General features: G+C 41.0%; 2 protein-coding genes across 2 annotated transcripts; both read left to right on the top strand.

Moving 5' to 3' along the window:
- The first annotated feature begins 1,252 nt into the window (after positions 1–1,252).
- Positions 1,253–9,076, top strand: LOC120568201 (zinc finger protein 69-like). Its single transcript, XM_039815561.1, has 5 exons — positions 1,253–1,756; positions 4,215–4,320; positions 4,407–4,509; positions 5,348–5,612; positions 6,860–9,076. Exons 1-5 carry the CDS (start codon positions 1,460–1,462, stop codon positions 8,204–8,206), a joined length of 2,118 nt encoding a protein of 705 aa, XP_039671495.1. The 5' UTR covers positions 1,253–1,459; the 3' UTR covers positions 8,207–9,076.
- Positions 9,077–11,473: 2,397 nt separating this feature from the next.
- LOC120568202 (zinc finger protein 311-like) lies at positions 11,474–19,868 on the top strand. Its single transcript, XM_039815562.1, has 5 exons — positions 11,474–12,139; positions 15,341–15,437; positions 15,565–15,640; positions 15,725–15,950; positions 17,903–19,868. Exons 1-5 carry the CDS (start codon positions 11,849–11,851, stop codon positions 19,283–19,285), a joined length of 2,073 nt encoding a protein of 690 aa, XP_039671496.1. The 5' UTR covers positions 11,474–11,848; the 3' UTR covers positions 19,286–19,868.
- The last annotated feature ends 3,913 nt before the right edge of the window (positions 19,869–23,781 follow it).

The raw sequence follows: 23,781 nt of genomic DNA on the forward strand, positions 1-23,781 counted from the left end.
TACTCTGTGTGTATACTATGGATCAAAGTGGATAAAAGTATAATAAACAAGTGCCTGTGTTTTTTTTCCCCGTTGTAAATTTCCAATACTTATACAACTTTTTGATCTGTAAACTGCTTAAAAAGTTAGTCACACATGCTTCTGAGTGGACAGATTTACTTCCAGTGTACATCTAACCGGTCGTCTTTGGTTCTCATCTTGGTTGGAAATGGTTGGGCCATAGTTCAATATAAGAATTAATCGTCTTTCAATGGAATCGTATTGAGATATTGTGATATACAATTATGTTATCTACATTGTGAATACTATATAAACAAGCACATACTAACTCAAATTTCTTAGAAAATCTGATGTGGGATATTTTGAGGAAATATAATTTGAAGATTGTGGTTTTGTTTTTATATCAAGATGTGTGCATGCATGCAAACATACTTGGTGTATAGCTGTAATGTTGTACTAAAAGTCTTAATAAAATCAGAAAACAGTACTGTTTTTTTGTCAAGTATTATATAGGTAGCCTATACAAAAAAGGGTTCACCGCTATTTATGAAATAACCAGAAAACATGCTATAGCGTTATCGTGATATGCAATGACCTATATCAGGAAAAAATATGTTGGGCTATATGGCCCAGCCCTAGTACATGTGGGAAACTATTGAACATCAGAAGGGTTGGTATTTGAACATATTTGTGTCCACAGGGGTTAGGAGAACCTTTTCTGTGAAGGGTTCTCAATCGACAAAGGTGTCTCAAATAAGAACCATCAAAAAAAATTGGTTGATTAGAGTGATTTTACAACTATATTTGAATGAACAAATTCCTTACAAATGGTTGAATTGCGTGTCTGAAATGGATCTAACTTCCAGACAACCAACTAATCGACTAGTAAATTATAAAAATTTCAAATTATCATAAAACAAGTTTGCTTCACGAGGAAAAGGATATGCTTGTCGCTTTTTCAGTCGACATTCTCAATTCAGTGCAATGACTAATAAGAAGTTCGATAACATGTACAGAAAAATACAAGTCTTTATTTTGATAGATGAGCCATGTATTACTTTGCAAAACCGCGTTAAAAAAACAGTACTAACGATACATTATACAATCCAATGTTGCTATTTCTCATTTACTTAAAATCGAAGTGCCACCTTTACTTAATGCATGCGCGCTCCCGTGGCCAGGGGCACATTCCTTCTTTTACATCTACCTTTACACGACGAGCCGGGATACGCCTGATATCAAACCACGCGAACCCCGCCATTAAACCCCGCCCATTGAGCCCCCAACGTGCGTGCCAGCCCGCCACTGTCGAGCAATGATGGCTAGCTAGCTGTTAGCTGGTAGCTGTCTGGGACGTCGGGATAGCAGAGTCCACACCAGGGCTTGTGTTCCAGTCCCCGTAAACATTGAAACAGCCCGGCCACTTTTAAAAACTGAAGGGACAGAACTTAAATCCAGGATGTGCTCCGTCGTCGGATGTGATTCGGGGCGTCGCAGTGCCCTACGGTTCAAGTTACCGGAGGACCCAGAGAGGAGACTGGCGTGGGTTCAGTTCCTTTTCGAAATCAACGGGCAACGACTTAAAGAATCGTCCTGGACTGATATCACCATTTGTAATGAACACTTTACTGAAGACTGCTTTGAACACCTGGCTCCAGGGACTGGCGCGGTCCACCTAAAGCCCGGTGCTGTCCCATCACTGTGTTTCAAGTCGGAGCTAGACGAACCGGAGCTGTACTCCATAGAGCTGGATCAGGTGAGCCACAATTGTAGCTAATGCTTCTGCTTTGACATTTTAAAGCTGTGGCCCTAGTAACGTTACACATAAATACACAATTTGCTCATTCACACTTAACAGCATATCAACCAAATGCTACAGACAGTGTTGATACCATAACGTTACTTTCTTTTCGGGTTTGATTGTTTTGATACGCAAACTGAGTGGACGCAGTTAATTATCACATTGTCTAGCCGACTCTAGCACACACATGTAAACAAACAGCTAGCCGATTGTAAATAGTAAGACTGCAATGCATAAGTGCAAATGGTGCTGGAATAAAAAAAAAAGATTAATATAACAGGTAGCTTAGCCTATAAGCTACCTGTTATATTAATAATTTGTTATGTATAAGAAATTTATTTTTTAGCCTATAAGTTATAGGCTATATGATATAGCCTATAACTTATAGGCTAAAAAATAAATTGGATATATATATCTGAGGTAGGTGGGTATGACTTAAGCAGAGTATGTTTGACAAATATTTACATGTTGTAACGAGGTGTTTAACACTTTCAAAAATATAATTTAATTTAAGGGTTTGACGCTATGGACTGATGTGAATTGTTAATCTTAGCGACAGACAGCCTGTGGGAAGAAACTGTTCTTGTGTCTGGTTGTTTTGGAGAACGGTGTTCTGTAGCGCCGACCAGAGGGGAGAAGCTGAAACAGGTTGTGTCCAGGGTGAGATTGGTCTGTAGAGATGCGTCCTGACCGTTTCCGGACTCTAGAGAAGTGTAAGTCCTGTTCCTGAATGAAGGGCAGGTTGGCACCAATGAATTTCTCTTTAGTCCTGACTGTTCCTGTCCTGTTTGGTGGTCAGTCTAAACCAAACAGCGATGGACGTGCAGAGAACAGAATGTATGATTTGCAATGCAGAACTGAATCAGCAGCTCCTGAGGCAGGTCGGACTTCCTGAGTTGGTGCAGGAAGTTCATGCCGTGCCCCCTTTTCGGCTTGCTGGTAATGTCTATGTTGTATGTCCACTTCAGGTCCTGTGAGATTGTGGATCTCAGAAACCTGAAGGATTCCACAGCACACAGTGTTGTTGAGTATGGTGAAGGGGGGCTCCTCCTAAAGTCCACTGTCCTCTCCACAGTTTAGAGCGTGTTCAGCTCCGGGTTGTTCTGACCACACCAGAGTTTGCTGTACTATTCACACTACACAACTTTCCGCCATCAAGGGCACCATCTTGATCAACTGATTTCTCCCATGAGAAACGCAGATTAAGAGTCATAACAGGGGTGCTATGGGCCTTTGTGCTATATGCAGCATGTGGATTGCAGCATATGAAAGTGATTCATATCTGCATATTTTCATTTCATTGTATTTTTTGAAATATGTTAGGTCCATATGTGTGTTTGTGTTATGTTGTGAATGTGAAAATGAACTGCTACCTCCTCTGTCAGCTCTAGCCACTGAAAAGAAATAAGCGGAGAAATCAGGCCAATTACAGAAGCTGGTCAGTGTGACATCATGTTGCCTGAGCTCATTTCTATTCATTAGCTCACCCAGTTGGGTTGGGTAAAGGATTCTAACAGCCAGGCTCTCATTGGCTAGCTATTAGCCAATCAGATTCAAACAGCTTAGCTTGTTTAATATTAATGAGAACTGGCAGAAATCAAGCTGAGTCTTCCTGTAGGCTTTCTATACCACGCTAGAATGGCTTGAAACAAGGTAACCAAGGCATTTTTTTCACAAAGATTTTTACAGAGTCCATGGTAGAACTTCAGACATTACACAAAGTAATGAAATATGTGTGGCAGGGCACCTTTAAACCTTTCACTATTAATACGGACAGTAAACTCAATTAGTTACATATAAAATAAATTATGTAAGAAAAGATAAGCTAGACTTTATTAATCCCACACTGGGGAAATTCCTGTGCTACAGCAGCTCAAAAGAAAAAAAATTACACACATCAGAATAACACAAATACACCTCAAATAGACATAGGAGAAAAAAAACATACAGATAGTATTATAAGAAATGGAAAAAATAGAATAATAATAGTAATAATACATATTTACACAATAAACAATATAAACAGACAGTATACACATATATACAGATGAGTAAGGTGTGGATAAGTAGAAATGACATAATGCACAGTTGGAGGTGACACAGAGTAATAAATAAATATGCATAGTGCAGAATATTGTCCGGTGATGGCTCATATTGCAGAAACAGCGGGCAGTGCTACATTATGATGTTGCATTAAAGAGTCTGACTGCTGCTTGACCTGTGGTCAAGGGTGCAGCAGTCTGCTGCTGAAGGAGCTGTTAGCTAGCTGCTATCTGCTTTGTTAGTACTGTAAGGTGGTGCTTTCAATGGAAATGTCAACCAAACACAACTTTTGGTTTATGCAGTTTTTGTTACTACAACTCAGACACTCTATGCTACAACTACACATTTTTACTTTTGGTACTTTGTGTAGGAGCCTGAAGAAACCATAGAAGTTGCTTCGCAATGTGATCAACTTAGCACATGTGGCAGTCCATGTTCCTATTCCGAAGAATCAGAATCAACTTCATCTTCAACGGGTAAGAAACTTGACATTATTATGTTTGTTTTTTTTAAATGTAATTCTTTTTCCATGTGAATAATGACCATTATATTTTATTTACAGCTGCCCAAGAAAGCCCTGCACCGAGTGATGTTTCAGATTCTTTCATGTCTGATTATGGTCCGATGCTGCAAAAAATTCTGAACATTGATATGATTAGGGAAAAGTAAGTTAATCTTTCCTAAATGAGCAGTGTGTGGGATTTAGTGGCATCTAGCAGTGATGTTGCAGATTGCAACCAACTAAATACCCCTCTGCTCACCCCTCCCTTTCCCAGCGTGAGGGTAGATACTCAAATGTAGTTGCAGAGTGAGTCACGGAACAAAATGGGTTACATCTTGTTAATGAATTATAAAGTAGATTAGTGCTGCATTTAGCCTCATATATTTACTACAACGCTGCGTTGTAGCAAGGTTCCAATAACCATCTGTTGAATCGCGTTGAAGCCCAAATGTTGCTGCAGTTCGCCAGTGTTGACTTTCAGTGACTACATTCTAGTATCTACTACCTACCTTTAGGTAACTTAAAAGATCCTCTCTAGAGCAAACCCAGTTTAGTTTCCAAACAAAAACACAAGGATTCTTAGTTTCAGGTGATTATCAGGGATGTAACGATGCACTCAACTACTGATTAGATACGATTCACAATTTAAAGTTCACGATACGATTTTCTCATTTTTTAACAGAATAAGCTGCAGAAAAATGACTGAAAAATATTCCTTTATTTAAATAAACTGTAAAATAACAAATGTGTCCTTATCAAAAGTGACAGACATTTTATTTAATCTTAAATAACAAAAAAATTATTAAAACATTAAATTTAGTGATTATACACAAATGAAAACATAGTTATGAACAGTATAATCCAATTATGCCAATAGAACACCCCCCCCCCCCATCCCTAAATCCTAGACACTGCTCCCTTCAACAGTTGTACTTTGATTTCACCTCGTTAGCTTTTTAAAGCTGTATCTCACAAAGTTTGGTTTAATTCATTTTTTTTAGAGCTGCACTTCTGCAGACGAAAGGGAAGTACGTTGTGAATGAAAAACGCCTCATCCAGTTGTTCAGCCACAAGTGCCCGTCATGTGGTTCTAAAGTAAAGATGGAGAAGGTCACCCATGGGGTGCTCATCATCTTGAACCAACAGTGTCTTCAGTGTGACTACAGAAACCAATGGAAAAGCCAAGTCAATGCCAGTGTCCCAACAGCTGAAGACCAATGCCTGACAGAAGTAGTAGAAGTAGACCTAACTCCAGAGACCCAACAGGTAGGACTTAAATATTCCGACGTCCTACAACATATCTAAACACACTGCTGTCTAAAGAGTTAAGTCTCCTTTTTTAATAGAATTGTGCATCCCAGAAAGTTTTTGAAATAAAATCATACACAATCTACACTGGCCAATATTTTGACAGTGTTTTGATTTGATTATATTGGCGTGGTTTTATATTGGTTAGCCTAATGGCTGGTTTGATTTGCATTGAGAGATGATTTTATGGAAAGTACCCCATGCTAATCTCTAGGTGTGGTGAAGGGTATGTGATGATGTGGGGCTATTTTAATTCCAAAGGCCAAGGGAACTTTATCAGGATGCATAGTATCCTGGATCCACTAAATAACTGGCCTTTAAAAATAAAAATCTGCCTGCCTCTATGGGAATTTAACATAGGGGTGTACTCACTTTTGTTACCAGCGGTTTAGACATTAATGGCTGTGTGTTGAGTTATTTTGAGGGGACAGCACATTTACACTGTTGTACAAGCTGTACACTTAATACTGTAATTTCTTCAGTGTTGTCCCATTAAAAGATATAATGAAATATTTACTAAAATGTGAGGGGTGTACTCACTTTTGTGAGATACTGTGTGTGTGTGTGTGTGTGTGTGTGTGTGTGTGTGTGTGTGTGTGTGTGTGTGTGTGTGTGTGTGTGTGTGTGTGTGTGTGTGTGTGTGTGTGTATATGTATATATATATATATATATATATATATATATATATATATATATATATATATATATCCACTTTTCCATGTTGATAAGAGCATTAAAATGAGAACAAATAATGGAACATTTAGAATAGATAAAAATGTGTGATTAATTGCAAGTTAACTATGACATTAATGCGATTAATTGCAATTAAATATTTTAATCGTTTGACAGCACTAATATTTTTTTTTTTTATTGTGTTATTGCAATTTTGTCCAGTTAATGTTTGCTGCAGTTCCTCAGCTATTAGCTTCTCAAATGGGAGGCTTTGCTTCTTTTCTTTGTCATGACATTGTAAACTGAATGTCTTTGGCTTTTGGACTTTTTGTCACACAAAACGAGACATCGCTTTGGACTCTGGGCAGTTGGGATTGGTGTTTTTATAATATTTTTTGACATTTCATAGACCAAATAGTTAATTGATAAATCATCTCTTTGTTTTTGTTTTGTTTTGTTTTTAATATACATCCTGTACAAACTTTGACAATGTTACATTTCATTCATACCCATTCTTGTCATATCTTTTACAGACAGTGTCAACTGATGACAACAGCAGAACTTTTTCTGATGAGAAGAGTGATTACACGGATGAAACGGAGGAATCGGGTGATGAAAGTGACAGGAATTCAGACGAGGATTGGAATCCAGCGGAGGAGCTTCTTCTGGATAACGAGCTTCGTGATGAATCGGAGGATGAAACCGGAGAGGAAGAGGAAGAAGATGATGATGATCTTCCATTTGCCTCCAAAAACAGCCAGCTCTGCACAGAGTGTGGAAAGTTTTTTAATAAACAGAGGCCTCACACATGCGAGCACAAAATCAAACCCTATTCTTGCAATGTTTGTGGAAGACGATTCATTAATGACCCTGCGCTAAATCTTCACAGCAAAATCCACGATGCAAACTATGAACTTCCATGCAAATACTGCCACGTTACATTCAAAACAAAGGTGGACAAGATCACTCACCAGCAGATCCACCTAAGTGAAATAAAGCCCTATAAATGTCCCGACTGTTCAGAGACATTTGCCACAAATAAGGAACGCAGAATCCACCGGGTGGATCACGGAGGCCCCCCACAGTTAAAATGTGACATCTGTGGTATTGAATTTACCCGACCCTATATTCTCCAGAGACACTTAGCGGTGCACACAGGAGAGAAGCCGTTCAAGTGTTCAGTGTGCCAACGTGGCTTCAACCAGCCAAGCCACCTGAAATCCCACATGCGTCTGCACACAGGGGAGAGGCCTTTTAAATGTCAGCACTGTGACAAAAGCTTCAATCACAACGTGAGCTTGAAGAGTCACGTCCAGCGTTACCACTCATTGAGCTCTGAACGTGAACAGAAGAAGGGTAAAATAAACAAAACTGTAAGCTACAGTGTTCAAGCTCAGGAGAATGTGAACATGAGAGGCACAGACTTTGAACGTGATAAAGAAGTGGAGTTGCATAAGCAGAGCAAAGGTATGCCAAAACGTAAAAGGAAGAGCTCCGGTAGACCCATAGGAAGGCCCAAGAGAAATGCAGCAGGCAACTTGGTTCTGGCCGGGGAAATGCAAGGCCAGCCTTCAAACACTAAGACTGCCAAAGTTAAGGTGCGGAAGTTAAAGAGAACACGCTGCAGTGATGAAGAAAGCGAGGATGAGCCGACCGAAAGCGACATGTCCTTTGACTCAACAGAGGAGGAAGAGGAGAATAGTGAGAAAGTGACAATGAGAGCAAGCAAATCGAGAGGAAAGGCAAAAGATTCTGATGGCGACTCTGATTTTGAGCCAGAAGAAAAAAAGAAAAAGAGGTACAGCAGCCAGAATAGTGGTAAAAGCTCAGGGAAGGGAAGGGGAAGACCAAGAAAGAAGCAAGTACTTAAAGACATGTAAAAACATTTGAAAAGAGAGGTTATAGAGTTAAACATGTATTAAGACAAATACAATTTAGAGTGTCATACAGAAGTTGACTGTTTTTCATGATGCATTTGAACAATTTAAGATGAGAAACTGCACATGGAGAGTTGGGCTGGGGTCTTTTTAAACTTCATTGCTTCCAATTGTTAAAGCATGAGCCTGTTTAAGGTGGGACTGATGCGCCTTAAGCCCCCTCGCCGTCTGTGTGAAAGTTATTAAGACGGGGGGTTGTTGCGCCTTTAAGCCTGCAGTGGAGGTAATCCCAGAGCCGAGCCAAGTTCTGTGTGAAAGGGACAGCCAGCGTGGCGGGACTAAGTTCCATGCAGTATGATGCACTAATCGACCTACAGGGTCCGGTCGGGTTTACATGGCTGATTAACGCTGCAGATCGGCTCACACACACTAGACCCATGCCTCTATTGCTGCCAGAAGCAATACAGTATTTATTTTTCTAGGATGGCAAAGGCATGAACTTGGATTGGCTTTCCCTGGTGTTCTTAGCCTAACCAATCTCACTCCTCATGTCTAAACCTAACCAATCTAACCCGTGAAGGCAATGACTACTAGCCAATCAGAGGCAGAGTAGGGCGGGTCATGCCTTCGCCATCCTAGGAAATGCAAATTTGCCTCCCATAATGCCGGCATGCTATGTAAAATCACACTGGCTTGCTTGGTTCTGTGGGAATAAACAAACAGCAAACCTTAATTGCAGCGCAATTGCGTAATCTCTGTATGAAAGGGGCTGATGTCAGTTAGATTTCAAGATACTTTTGAATCCTGTTCACAGATGTTAAACATGGAATCAACCTGGGTAAAATTAGATTAAACTGGGCTGGTTTTAAAATGCCTGTTTTCCTTTGTGTTGTAAATGTTCCAGAATTCCATAATACTGTTATATATTGTTTATATTGCAAACCAGAGGTGTCAAAAGTATTCACATTCATTACTCAAGTAGAAGTATAGATACTAGGGTTTAAAAAGACTTCTGTGGAAGTATCAACTCAAGCTTTTTACTCAAGTAAAAGTGTAAAAGTACTGGTTTCAAAACTACTTAAAGTATAAAAGTAATGTAAGGGGAAAAAAATGCCATTAAGGACAAAAGCTTGGCCTGCCCCACATGGGCCTAATAGTGCACTACCCCACCTCCACAAAAAAACATTTTTCTAAAGGCCATAATGACTCAAATAATGTTATATTAAAATCATACCTGCAAACTTAGAAGGGCTGAAAAAGGTGACACATCTCTTCTGTGTTTTTCAGAGAACGGCAGCTACAGTCTGGTGTTAGAATCCTCTCCAGTGAAATACAGACACACTTTTACACCGTTTAGCTGTCAGCATTTTAACCGTGTTTACTCCAGCTGCTAGCTAACGGTAGGCTAACGTTACCTGCTGCTAAGTGTAGTGTTAACTAGCGTCCCGTGCGGCGATGTTTCAGTTCCCTCTAACGTCCGTTTTCGGAGCATCAGAGAGAAGCGCAGTCATTTAAGTGGCACCTAAATAAGGCACCGAAATCCGCGTTGCTATTCGCTATTCGGTCCGGTAGATAACGTTAAGGCACTGGTGGCGTATTAGATAACGCTCCCAATGTTAGGTCGAGGTCATGGTGCAAAGGACCCTAAGGTGAAATTACTCCGAATCATCACTTTAAGTAAGGTAACGAAGTATTTGTACTTCGTTACTTCACACCTCTGTTGCAAACTGAAAGTATGTGTATACCACTATAACTTTTTCTGGGAAAATACACTGAAAGAAATAAGTGTGTTAACTGGAACCAAGCTTAGTTCTTATGTCCTAGAAGAAGAATTTCTGGTTTCAAAAAGAACCTGTGTCTCAAAGAACCATTAAAAATACGGTTATTTGAGGGACCTCAAATAGTGCCCAAAAGAAGTTTTAAAGCGCCCATATTATGCTCATTTTCAGGTTCATAATTGTTTTTAGAGGTTGTACCAGAATAGGTTTACATGGTTTAATTTTCAAAAAACACCATATTTTTGTTGTACTGCACATTGCTGCAGCTCCTCTTTTCACCCTGTGTCAGGTCTCTGTTTTAACTACAGAGTGAGGCATCTCACTATCCCATCTTTGGTGGGAGTCACACATGCACAGTAGCTAGGTGAGGATCATATCAGCTAGCTGTTTCTCCAACTTCGGTCAGTACAAGGCAGGATTAGCCGGGAGACTTCTTCTAAACGAGGGTGTACTTCCAACTTAGGGTGGAATACCTGCAGAACAGGGACATGTAAGTAGTTCTTTTGTAGATTATGGTGAACGTGTGTGTGTTGTAGCAGTGTTTTGCCATTGAGAGCGAGGTAGCGTGCTAGCGGTTAGCCAACTCGTTTCGGCCAATGACGTAGAAAGCCGTGCAGATTTTGAACAGCTCACCCAGAGACTGAAGGCAGGATAGATTCAGAAACCCGTATCTTACTCAAGACAGCATGGATGGGGTTTTTCCCCCAAGTTTGTATGTGTGTGGAAGCACCAGAGACACAAAATAACACCCCAAATCCCAGAAAAAAAGTTATATATTTTTTTTTTTTCATAATATGGGCACTTTAAGAAAGTTTTTGTGGACAAAACTAAATAAAATTCTTGATGGTAGGGCAGAGACATTTTAGAAAGTGGGATATACGTTTTGTGGCAGAACGCATGTCCACCTGGTAGGACATGTACCTTAATTGCTTTGTGTTGTGAGAACTGCTATATAAATGCAATTCATTATTATGATGATGATGATGAGGAGGATTAATAATATTTACCCTTAAAGGAGGGGGAATTGAGAATCATTTACAACAGTATCCAAAGGTATGGCTCTCATTTGCAATGGAAATGTGGATGAGGCTACGGGAAGAACAAAAAAACTGCTTCCAGTGCTGCATTCAGTTTAAGGTAGGTTTGAGTCGAGTAGATGTAATTGAGGCGAGAAATGTGTTAAACTGATTACAGTGATCTTGATTTCAAATTCCACACAAAAGGTTGAATTACAGCATATGGATCTAGCTTTCAAACAGTATTAGGGTGACCACGTAATTGACTGGTCACCCTAATATACATACAATACATTTTTACATTGTCAAACTATCATAAAAAAACCGATATGATTGACTTTTTTAGTAGTAGTGCAATGAATAATAGGCCTACAAGGTTCAATTGCGCGCACAGAATAATAAAAGAATGTATTTTGATAGATGAGTAATGTGTTATTTAGTAAAACCTCATTGATAAAACAATACCAAAACGATAAAATAAACAATGCACCTTCTATTTTTAATTTCCTTAGGTAAACTCGAAGCACAGTTGGTCCATCGTCACTCAATGCATGCGCGCTCCCGCTGCCAGGGGCACACTTTCTATTAGATGGCAAGGACACTTATTAAGAGGGTAACTACTTTTGCACAACGAGTCGGGATGCGCCTGATATCAAACCACGCGAACCCAGCTAGTAAACCCCGCCCATCAAGCCTTCGCGCCAAGCAGAGGTGGTTAGCTGTTAGCTGTTAGCTGTTTGGGACCACGCCGGGATAGCAGAGTCCACACCGAGGCCTGTGTTCCAGTCCCCGTAAACATTGAAACAGCCCGGCCACTTTTAAAAACTGAAGGGACAGAACTTAAATCCAGGATGTGCTCCGTCGTCGGATGTGATTCGGGGCGTCGCAGTGCCCTACGGTTCAAGTTACCGGAGGACCCAGAGAGGAGACTGGCGTGGGTTCAGTTCCTTTTCGAAGTCAACGGGCAACGACTTAAAGAATCGTCCTGGACTGATATCACCATTTGTAATGAACACTTTACTGAAGACTGCTTTGAACACCTGGCTCCAGGGACTGGCGCGGTCCACCTAAAGCCCGGTGCTGTCCCATCACTGTGTTTCAAGTCAGAGCCAGACGAACCTCTGGAGAGCCCACATTATGTGGTGAGTCTGCTGTAACATCTGTTACTAGCCCGTCCTCCTACCTTCTCAACACATCACCGGATCGTAAAACATGTCAAACTAATTCAGGTGAATGGTTTATTCTTAGTTAAGTCTCGGATTGCCAGACCTAGCAGACAGTTTTTATTTACAAAAGCTGCTCTCAGCGGCTGTTGATGATAGTAAACAAATGCATAACGGGTGATTAATCATAAAGACAACATGCACTTACAATGTTTTTTTTTTTTTTTCCCATTAATAAGATTTCGGGAATAACTGTAATAAAGTAGGATAAAATCGGAATGTCAATTTAATCATGTACATAGTTGTAGGAGTTTTGCATGTTTGCTTTTTAGAAAACAAAGTGTGTAAGGTGTTTACACCACAGGTAATTCCATAGGTCTGCTTTGTTCAATATAATTGACTTCATTTTTTCAGAGGCACATATTTGAGACACATTAAGAGTCATAACTATAATAGCTAAGCCCTTTGCATATTTACATAAACAATCAACATACTTTATGACACAATGATCACACTGAACTGTACAAGTCAACATCCTTTATTTAAAGGGGCGCTATGCAGTTTTGGCCATTTCTTCGCTGTTTTCTCGCTTTTTGCTCGCAGGTTTCTCTATAGAGCTCCCCCTACAGCTTCGGAATAGATATTTGGCAGCTCTTATGTTTACTTCTGTCTGACTCCTCGCCATGGATGTATTAAGAGAACTGCCTCTTTTTTGCTGGCTCAGCCATGACGATAGTGTGAAAAACTCATAGACTGTAAAAAAAAAAAGAATGGACTAAGTGACGCCGTTGTTTTCGAAGGAGACCAGCGAAGTATATTAGAAGCACTTTTCCAGTGATGGCAGAGTGTTAACTGCACAGCTGCAATCTGTCTGAAAGTTGTAAGTCTTCTGGTAGCTGTGCCAAGAGAAATCTCAATCATTCCCAATCTTACAGAGACGGAGAGCGTAGCTATATGTAAGGAGATAACATAGGCACAGGATAATTGTTGCTAACTAAAATGCTAGTTAACATTAGTAATTAAACTTAAATAGCTAATGTAAGTCGAAACTGCCTGCGAGCTTCTCTTCTACTGTACGGTAATTTGTCTACTACGCGACAGAAAGTCGTGTGATTATGACACAATCGTTAGCCTATTTTTACAAAAACGTCTACTATGGAGCCATGTCAAGTCAGCTTTATTGTCAGATGTGCTATACATGCATGACATACGGCACAAATGAAATTTCAGTCCTCTCAGACCCACGGTGCAAAATGCAATAAAAAATAAGTGTTCTATAAATAGAAGACATATAATCAACAATTTAACATGACATAAAAATGAACAATCAACAATTTAACATGATATAAAAATAAACCATCAACAAGACATAAAATAAGCAACAATAATGTGAGAGGACTTTGGAGCGTGGAGCCTTTTATACATTGTCGTGTTTCTTTAGAAATAAACAATGGACAAATAGTCTTTAAACACTTCAGATGTAAAGTTATTCGCTCTCAAAGTGGCGCCAAAATGAATGGCAGTCAATGGAAGGCTTATTAGCATCAAAATGGCTCCATGGGAGGTACGCTTTGTGGAGGCTGGCTAACCCCATTGGAAAAACACCATCAAAACCTTGTTAGCCAGTTCCTGAATGGGCGTGTGTGTTCAGTGCCGTGAAGCAATTCGTTACATCGCGAGACCTGATATCACGCGATACTTCCTGACGCTGAGGCCGGCGACTCACCGGCCAAAGTTGCAAGGGTGGTTTTTCAGCTCACAGGCGCTAGGGGGGAAGGGAGACGACTAGGGCTGCAGCTAACGATTATTTTAATAATCAATTAATTTGTCGATTATTTTTTCAATTAATCAATGAATTGGATAAAAAAAAACTAATTTATATCAACTCAATACACACTTACGTACATAGTTGTTGTTTTAGTTAATAGTTGTGTAAAGGTAAGTAACCCAAAGAGCAGATACACACACACACACACACACACACACACACACACACACACACACACACACACACACACACACACACACACACACACACACAGCTTATTCATTAAATTATTACCATCACTGTAGTAAGTGCAAGTTAAGTTCATTTATACAACACACACACACATATTTGTCAACAATAACTGATATGGGACAAAGCACAGAATATATACATGACATCGGATTAAAAAAATAATGGGCCAAAAAAGACGAGTGAATAAAACCGTGTCTTTAGTCTTGCAAAGTATACCACCCCTGCTTTACTACTGTTATTAACAAGCTAACGCTAGCTTGTCATGCTAGTCAGCTGGATAACGAGTAAACTCCAGCGCTAGAAGAGCTACTGGAGGGACGGTACGTTCCTCACTTCAAAACGGAACAAAAGTAGGATTGTGTAGTGACTTCACCCTGCTGTTGAACTCCCTTCTTCCTCATCAAGGACTCCAACAGGTTTACGTTTTAGGGGCTGAGTCATCACCGTGGTGCTCCCGTGCCATGCCGTGTGGCTTTTGCTTATCTTGCAATTAACACGTTTTCAATTTATTTATTGTGAAATGCTCCCACACCTTGGATGACTTAGGTCGTACTGATTTCTCTGCCTCCGCCATGTGTTTCAAAACAACGTTATGCGTCTCTCCCCCGCTTTGCTCTTTTTTCGCTCCACGCTGCTCCGTGCTCAACTACATTTATTTTTTTTATCTCCGCGACTGAGTGGCGTAATAGTTGCGCGACGAATCGATAATGAAATTCGTTGCCAACTTTTTTAATAATCAAATTTTGCAGCCCTAGAGACGACCACCAACCACCATCAACTCGAAAAAAGTCATATAACCATTCCAATGACTCCGAAGCTGTTCAGTTGAGGTAAATTAAGCTAAAAAAAAAACTGCATAGTTCCCCTTTAATACAGATTTGCTGTCCACTACTGTTAAGCAACCTGTAGCATATTTGAATTTTAAAATATTCTTAAATTTGGGTGCTACATCACATCTTGTGTCACTTAAATACTGCTTCTACTGACAAGTGCCCTATAGTGCTGCTGATGTCACACAGAGTATGATGAGCACTTACCATGTCACTGGTGCTAAGTCAAACATGTTCTCATAGTACTGCAAGGTACTTCTAAACACAACTTTAGTGTATTGTATCTAGCTGTTGTTTAACTACAGGCTTTTACTCTTGTCATTTGTGTAGGAGCCTGTTCAAACCACAGAAGTGGCTTGTGATGATGACATTAAACCGTGTAATACTTCAACTTCCTACTCGGAAAAAGCAAAACCTACTGTAACTGGTAAGAAATTTTACACATGGTAAGGGTGCTATATACACGTTACTGAGTGAGTGAGTGTGTTTTATAGATAAAGGGGGTATTTATAACTAACTTTCTTTATATGTGAAAACGGAACTTTATTTTGTAGGTTTCCATGCAAGCCCGGTGTCACATTCACCAGATGCTTCGAATGCTGTCACCTCTGGCGATTTAATCAAGGAAAAGTGAGTTATACTTTTTCAAATGTTTTCTTTACACTTTACATTAGGTTAGCTTTTTAAGTGTTAATTTGAATTGGTTTTCTTTAGAGCTGCGCTTCTGACGGAAGGAAAGTGTATTGTGAATGAACGCTGCCTCCTCCAGTTGTTCCGCCGCAAATGCCCGTCATGTGGATGTAAGCTTCAGATGGAGAAGGTCACCCATGGGGTGCTCATCATCTTGAACCAACAGTGCCTTAAGTGTGACTACAGAAACCAATGGAAAAGCCAAGTCAATGCCACTGTCCCAACAGCTGAAGAGCAACACCTGACAGAAGTAAGTAGACCTAACTCCAGAGACCCAACAGGTAGGACTTAGTCATACTTAGACATACTACAACATACCCTGACCCTCTGAGTCTAGTTTAATGACCTCAGAACGTAGTACTTCAGAGCCCCTGGAGGGTGCTGCTGGGAAATCTTTTCATGAAACATTTTTTGCGTTACCCCACAATACGTTACCTGGCTGATATAAACAGACATGGCTTTGGCCATTGGTGCTTTGGTTGTTAGGATTATGGCTGAGGCTCATTAGTTTATAATGGGTGTAACACTAACTACATGCAGGGGTTGTTTGTGTGCAGCGTGTCGGCATGGTCTAAGCATATGCGTTTTTTTGGCTTATGTTAACGGGAGCAATAAAGAGTAGTTGCTACCGTAGCCGTCACCACAGTCAGACAGAGCAGCTGCCGCTGTGCTCACTGTGCTGTCTACTGTTGGAGTTCGAAGGAGTAATGAGAAATAAATGCATAATGTAAAGTGTCCCATCATCTCTCCTTGCTCAGGGCTCTAGAGTGCGACCAAAATTTGTAAGGGTGCGACTAAGATTTTTCGTAGGTCGCACCGGTGCACCTAACGTCCTCTCATCCGCTGCCTCTCCACTAACGAAACGATGTCGTTTATATCGATATGGTTTAATGTTGCGTTACATGACCCATTCCTTCTGTAAAGCCGTGCCTGTGTTATGATCTCTCCTCCGCGCAGCCCCGCCCCCATTCACTCACACACGGCAACATGGAGAGACACAGCCGGTCCAAACTGCTGACCTTTGTCTACAGTTTTAGTTATTAACACAGCTTTATATTGTTAAATATGAGAGGGAAACCTGTATTGGTACCAGTGTTTCCGCTGGTAACCTCTGTTATTGCGGCCGCCACGGTATAAAACGCATTAGAAGTTATTAAATGCAACTAACTTCAGTTCGTTGAGTAATAGCGTGTAAGACGGAGCCTGCTGGATCATAGTTGATTCGACGATACAGACATTTCATAGCCTACACAGGACGTGTGTAATGCCGCTGACCCACTAAAGCGCTTTCGACCCGTGCTGGACCCATTCATAATGAGTCAGTGTTGGTCACTCTGTGAGTAGAAAACGCTTCAGTCCATTGCACTCCCCCTCTCTCCCTCTGTCTCCCTATGTCTTTAGGTCTGTTTTCTTTGTGTCTTTTTTTTTTTTTTTTTTTTTTTTTAAGATTTCAGCCTTTATTTTGATAGGAAAGCTGAAGACATGAAAGGGGAGAAAGAGGGGAGAATGACATGTAGGAAAGGGCCGCAGGTCGGAGTCGAACCTCTATATTTACCAACTGAGCTATGCAGGCGTCCTCTTTCTCTTTGAATCAATCCGTTATTGTTGTTGAAAACAAGTGAAGGAGCTTTCTCAGATAGATAGATATCTATCTATCTATCCTAAGCTATTTATTTCAGATAACTTTCATGCAGCTTTGCATTGCAGCTGTATATTTTCAGACTGGTAAAGGAAACCCTGTCTTTGCATTTTATTTTAATCACAATCTGTTTTAATGAAAGAGCTTGTGAAAAGTGGCTTTGACTTAAAAGTGAACATTTAGCCCACTTTGTAAAAAAAATACAGAGCTATATATCATGTATCGCCGCTAATGGTGACGCGAGGAAAAATTTGGGTGCACCTAAATTTTGTGCTGGTGCACCTAAATAAAAAAGTGCAACCAAGGCAAAAAGTTAGTCTGGAGCCCTGTTTCTGTAGTATCTGCAGAGCGTTTTCCTAAACTGGCAGTGTATTATAACTGGACTTTTCACAACTGCGGATTGATCCTATAGAATTCAGTTCAATTAGAATAATAAATTATAATGTTTACTCTTGCCTGCTTCCTTTTTGGGAATTTGGCTATACTGTTCTGTGCTGTATAGACTCAGAAACATTTTACCTATGCTAGGTAGTCATTCTGGTCATTGTCTTTTTTTTCCACAGGGAGTGCCAACAGATGGCAATCTCAGCAGCACAGTTTTCTCTGAGATTGTTACCCTTAGTGATGAAGAAAGTGATCCGTCAGGTGAAGAAGAAGGTGATGATGGCGAGGTGAGTTCCGATGGGGAATGGAATCCAACTGAGGATATTTTGCTGGCTGAAGAGCTCACAAAGAACTCTGAAGAGGAAACCGAAGATGAAAGCGAAGATGGAAGCGGACAGGATAGCGAAGAGGAGGAAGATTCTCCGGGTGGCCTCCAAATTCATGAGCTCTGCACCGAGTGTGGACGTTTTTTCACTATCCTGAAGCCTCACACATGTGAGCACAAAATAAAGCCCTATTCCTGCAACGTATGTGGCAAACGGTGCGTTACCAAGACGTCTCTGAAAGTTCACAGTAGGATTCACGATGAAACCTATGACCATCCATGTAAATTCTGCCACGCTCCCTTCAAAACAAGGGTGGACAAACTTAAACACGAGCAGATCCATGAAGACAGGAAAGATCGCTATAAATGTCCCGACTGTCCCGAGACATTTACCACCAATACAAAACGCAGAATTCACCTGGCAAATCACAGAACCCCAAAGGAGTACAAATGTGGAGTTTGTGATCTTGCGTTTAAGGATGTACATCATCTTCGGAGACACTCTGTTGTGCACACAGGATTGAAACCGTACACGTGTTCAGTGTGCCAACGTGGCTTCAACCAGGGAAGCCACCTGAAATCCCACATGCGTGTGCACACGGGGGAGAGGCCTTTTAAATGTCCGCACTGTGACAAAAGCTTCAATCACAACGTGAGCTTGAAGAGTCACGTCCAGCGGTACCACTCGTCGAGCTCTGAACGCGAACGAAAGAAGGGTGAAATGGATGAAAGGGCGAGCGACACAGGTGATGCTGAGGACAGTGGGATTAAGAAAGACACCGACTCTGAGTTTGATAATGTAAAAGAAAAACCAGATACGAAAGAGGAGGTGCAGAAGGAGAGAACTGGAAAAAAAAGTAGCAGGAGGAGCACAGGTAGACCCGTAGGACGGCCTAAGAGAAATGCAGCAGGCAGCTCGGTTCAGTCGGGGGGGAAAGCAGGTCGGCGTTTAAACACTGCAAAATCAAAGGCCCAGAAGTTAAAGATAACCGGTTCCAGCGATGAGGAAAGCGAGGCAGAGCAATCCGACAGTGACATATCCTTTGACTCAGCAGAAAAGGAAGAGGAAGAAGAGAAGGAGACAGTGAGGAAGAGCACGGGGAGATCAAGAGGAAGACCCAAAAATAACAGTGACGACGATTTTGACCCAGAAGAAGAAACAAAGAAAAAGAGATACAGCAGTCAGAGCAGCTCAGGGAAACGTAGAGGAAGACCAAAAAAGAATCAAGCGGTCTGAAAATTCTCCCAACACACAGAGCTGAAAAATTAATTTGGTGTAAGCAGGAAGCCGTAGAAACCTGTATTGATATCTCTCGAGTAGAAAACAATTTGGAATATGAGAAACCCGCCAGCGTCTTTCTGAATGAAATTGTTTTTTACTGTGCAGTAATGGCGGGTCAGTCAGTAAATCACAAGTTATTTGGAAATATATTTAGTAGAGAGTATTGGGTGCATTATAAGAAAGTGACTGAGTGTAGGGAAAGGTAATTGCAAGTTGCCTTTGGAAAATGTGGGTCACCAAATGTAGGAAAAAAAGGCTCTTATGGCGTTTTTCCATTACATGGGACCTACTCGACTCGCCTGGACTCGACTCTACTCGCCTCGACGCGCTGTGCGTCCGTTTTCCATTGCAGATTTTAGTACCGCCTCAGCGTGGCTGGTCGTCATAGCGACTGCCGTGGGCGTGGCTTAGTAGCTTGCTTTTCCCATTGAGATATCCACGACTCATTTCCTGGTTCTCCGTCTCCGTAAACAACATGATATCAAAGAGATAGTTAACGTTTACTGCTCCAGATTTCCCACCGTGGTCAGAAAGAACAGGGGAGACACTTTGTTTCTCTCACATATATATATATGACTCTAGAGTCGCTACTCGCTGCGGAGATAATCGCCGTCACTCTCTCACTTCTCCCTCGCTCACCAGCTCCCCACACACACACACATAAGGCGACTCGACACACACACATCACACATGCACACACCAGCGCACAAGTATAAACATCAGGCCACTTGTATGCTACGGAGAAAGCTCTGCGTGGAGCTTCCGGCAGCAAAAAAACACCGCTGGCTAAACTATTTAAAAATGCCGTCTGTGCTAGCAATGCAGTGATCAGTGAGGATTCTTTCCGACCAGTCAGCAGCCTGCAGGTTTTCACGTCACCGTTTCGGCTCGCCTCAGCTCGCTTGGAACCTCGACTGAGGAGGTACTAAAAAAAGTATCTGTTAGCAGGTACCAGGTACTTTTTTTCGTAATGGAAAACCAAAAAAGGCGAGTAGAGTAGAGTCGAGGCGAGTCGAGCAGGTACCATGTAATGGAAAAGCGCCATTAGTGGGAAATGTGTACTAAATTCGTGTAACGTGAGAATAATGTGAGCTTAAAGCCAAAAATACCTTTATACTTTCAAATGAATTCAGGGCCCTGTAGCAGTTTCTATCTTTACTTATTCGCTATAAAGCTGCATCATCATGTAACTTGAGAGATTTGTCAGTCCGTAGGGAAATGTAGAAATATTTAAATAGCAATTCATTGCTACATGTTTTGTTTTTAAAACACTATTCAACAATTTAACCTGTTGGCTAATAGATCATCGGACTCAATGATAATGTACTTTTACACAATGCAAATTTATAGAAACATGTAACCGTTTGGTATTCCCAAGTCATTTCAACACTCCCAAGTTTAGGACTGTTGGCCTCAGAGAATTGTCAAAGAACATCTTTAATGGACCGTATGCTTTTGTATCGTTTAGCCTATTAGCTACAGCTAGTAGTGTTTACATTGCTGCTGACCATTTTGGAGCTGCTTGCTGAGCCTTGAAACTAGTTTGAGATACAATAGCTGAATAATCACAGTGAAGAGAAGTTAGTTATGGTTCTGGTATGGTTCCATAATAATACATTTATTAAGATGGACTGTCACGGACCTCAATTTCCCTGAATGCACCACTGAGGCGAGTTTTGCAAATAGTCCGTTTGCCACTGTATTAGAACACAAGTATATAAGGAAGTAAAATACAGGTTAATAAATGAATAAAGTCTTCACTGTATTGAATTACCTGTGTCGATTAGGTTTCCAGTCTCCGCACGTTTATTGCCATACCATACAGAAACGAAGTACATAGTTGCAAGTGATGTAAACTATATGCAATTTGTGGAAAACGGTATAAACACATGCAAAATACCCAGATTTTTATATAAAATAAATGTGTCCAACTGCCGTTTTGAGTCTGTTCTCTTACTTTGTCCAGTGTGGTAAAGGAAGATAAGGTTAGTTATTCACATTTCTACTACTTTCTACTCAGAGAAACTGGTCCCTGGCCAACTCCACTGGAGCTGCTGTGGGTTTATCTTGCTGAAGGAGAAACAACAATTGAACAGTTGACTTTTCGCCCTGTCTTGCAGTTCTTGAATTTAAAGTTACGGGTGTTCAGAGTTCCCACTTTGATCATAAACCCTGAACAAATCCCCCCCCCTTCTTACATGTTCATTCTCTCTCTCTCTGTCTCTGTGCCGGTGCTTAAGCTAACTTCAAGACCCAACAAGTTTTTCTTGACTGTTGGTGAAACTTCTTCAGCTTTGCTCTCTGGGAAAGAGTCCGCCTGTTGCTGGTTGAGCCCAAGGCGGCTGAGTGGATTGGATATGTCGATGGTTGGACTAAATGTGGACTAATGTCTGGAGAACTGAAATACAAGGAATTTCGTTTGACTTTAGTGAGCTACAAACCTTGGTACTTTGAGGTTGTGCTGATACATTTGAGAGTGACGGATAAGGATGTGTGCAATTTAATAAGAGTGAGACACCATCAGGCTATTGACATCAGCACTAAGGGTGTAAGAAAAAAATCAATACACTTGAGTATCGCAATATTTTATTTAGCAATACTGTATCGATTTTCAAAAACGCAATATAGATTTTTTTTAATTTTTTTTTTACGTTTACCTGCAAAAATATTCACGTAAGACAGTGGTTCACATTTATGTTGTTTAAACCCCCTACCGCTAGATGGCTTATGCTGAGACGCGCCACTAGTGTCCTTGCCTAACAGTGCCTTTTTGCTAGAAGCTAACAATGTACCTATGGTTGAACTTTGGCCTACTTTAGCGTATAAAAATTAGCCCACTAAGAACCTGTGAACCACAATTCCAAACTGGCAGTTTGATTTTTCTGTGTACTGGATTGTTTACCTAAAGTAAACTTCTTTGACTTTTATGCACCTCGTTTTTTTTTTTTTTTTTTTTTTTATATTAGTTTTTCTAAAAATACTTTTAAAAAATCCCAATATATCGCCGAAATATATTTCAATATATTGAATCGTGACCCATGTATCGTGATACGTATCGTATTGCCATATTCTTGCCAATACACAGCCCTAATCGGCACATCTACGGAAGGTACAAACTTTGTTTATTTAGGTGGTTACATAAATTCTTAGATTATTAAGAATTTAAAAGGAAGTAGGGAGCATTAAGGCCTTTTTATAGTTGTGCGTCGGCTCCACGCAGAGCTCTCGCCGTAGCCTTAAAAAGTGGCCTGATGTTTATACTTGTGCGCTGGTGTGTGCGTCGAGCTGCGTGTGTGTGTGTGTGGTAGAGAGAAGTGAGAGAGTGCCGGCGATTACCCTCGGAGCGAGTAGCGACTCTAGAGTCATAGTGAGAGAAACAAAGTGTCTCCTCTGTGCTTTCTGACTACAGTGGGAAATATGTAGCAGGAGAAGTTAACCCTCTCCTTGATTTCATGTTGTTTATGGAGAATAAGAACCAGGAAATGAGTCGGGAGAAATGCAACGCTACCAAGCCACGGCCGAGCTACGTGCGTCGCTGCGACGTGTAGTTACATTTTTCGAGAGGTGCACGTCAGGCTACGGCGTAGGGTCCGGCGTAGACGCAGAGGGGTCTGCGTCTACGCCGGACCCTGCGCCGTCGATTTGACGCACAACTGTAAAATGGCCTTTAGCTCGCTACATTAAAACATTAGCATAAAAACCTGTATACTGTTGAATCCAGATGACATCCATTTCAATCAATTCCCTTTCCAAGGTTTCTTTGCAACAGCAGCATTTATCCCAAGCTATGAGAGGGATGATGCAAGGTGAGTACAGTTGATCACTGGGTAGTCATCTGTTCACAATATATACTGTAGATCCTGATAGGCCAGGCCGAAACACTGAAACCATGTTGGAATATCTGCTAGTCCAGGGTGATTATAGTATCCTGCTAGTCACAGGAACACCACTAGATGTCCTTCTTGTCCCACAAACTCATTTTGCAAAAGAATAAGAGACTACAGCCATTTTTCCCAATACAATTACTATGGTAACTGTTAATCCTGCTGCATTACCTGAGCGGGCCTGTTGAGCGAGTCGGGGATGCGCTTTCTCCCTTCTCTTCCTCCTGTCGCTCCCTGTCCTGTCCTGTGGAACCTAGTGGATTCTCCCAGGAGAAAGCAGGTTTTTAGTGCAGTATGTCTTCCTCTCCCATTTGTACTCTATAGGTGACCGATATTCTAAAGCCACCTCTCAAAGAGTATGTAAGTATTAAATAAGAGCTAAGAAGTTAGAGCCAGCTGCTGAGGATTGCAAAATTGATGTACACTGTCATTTATTAACGTCATAAGGACAGCTATTTCTTTCTACATTCTATTTGTTTGTTTTTTATTAGGTTAAAGCTGTGTACATATTTTCCTCCTCTATCCCTCCTACTATAACTCCCTTTCTAGCGCTGATGATTTGAAGCT

The sequence above is a fragment of the Perca fluviatilis genome, chromosome 11 (genome assembly GCF_010015445.1).
Source record: "Perca fluviatilis chromosome 11, GENO_Pfluv_1.0, whole genome shotgun sequence".
Lineage (NCBI taxonomy): Eukaryota > Metazoa > Chordata > Actinopteri > Perciformes > Percidae > Perca > Perca fluviatilis.

Excerpts from the sequence above, each read along its gene's own strand:
- LOC120568201 (XM_039815561.1), top strand. The coding sequence starts at position 1,460 with ATGTGCTCCGTCGTCGGATGTGATTCGGGGCGTCGCAGTGCCCTACGG. Across the intron at positions 4,321-4,406 it reads ATCAACTTCATCTTCAACGG|CTGCCCAAGAAAGCCCTGCA; the intron begins GTAAGAAACTTG and ends TTTTATTTACAG. Across the intron at positions 5,613-6,859 it reads TAACTCCAGAGACCCAACAG|ACAGTGTCAACTGATGACAA; the intron begins GTAGGACTTAAA and ends TATCTTTTACAG.
- LOC120568202 (XM_039815562.1), top strand. The coding sequence starts at position 11,849 with ATGTGCTCCGTCGTCGGATGTGATTCGGGGCGTCGCAGTGCCCTACGG. Across the intron at positions 12,140-15,340 it reads TGGAGAGCCCACATTATGTG|GAGCCTGTTCAAACCACAGA; the intron begins GTGAGTCTGCTG and ends TCATTTGTGTAG. Across the intron at positions 15,951-17,902 it reads AAGAGCAACACCTGACAGAA|GGAGTGCCAACAGATGGCAA; the intron begins GTAAGTAGACCT and ends TTTTTTCCACAG.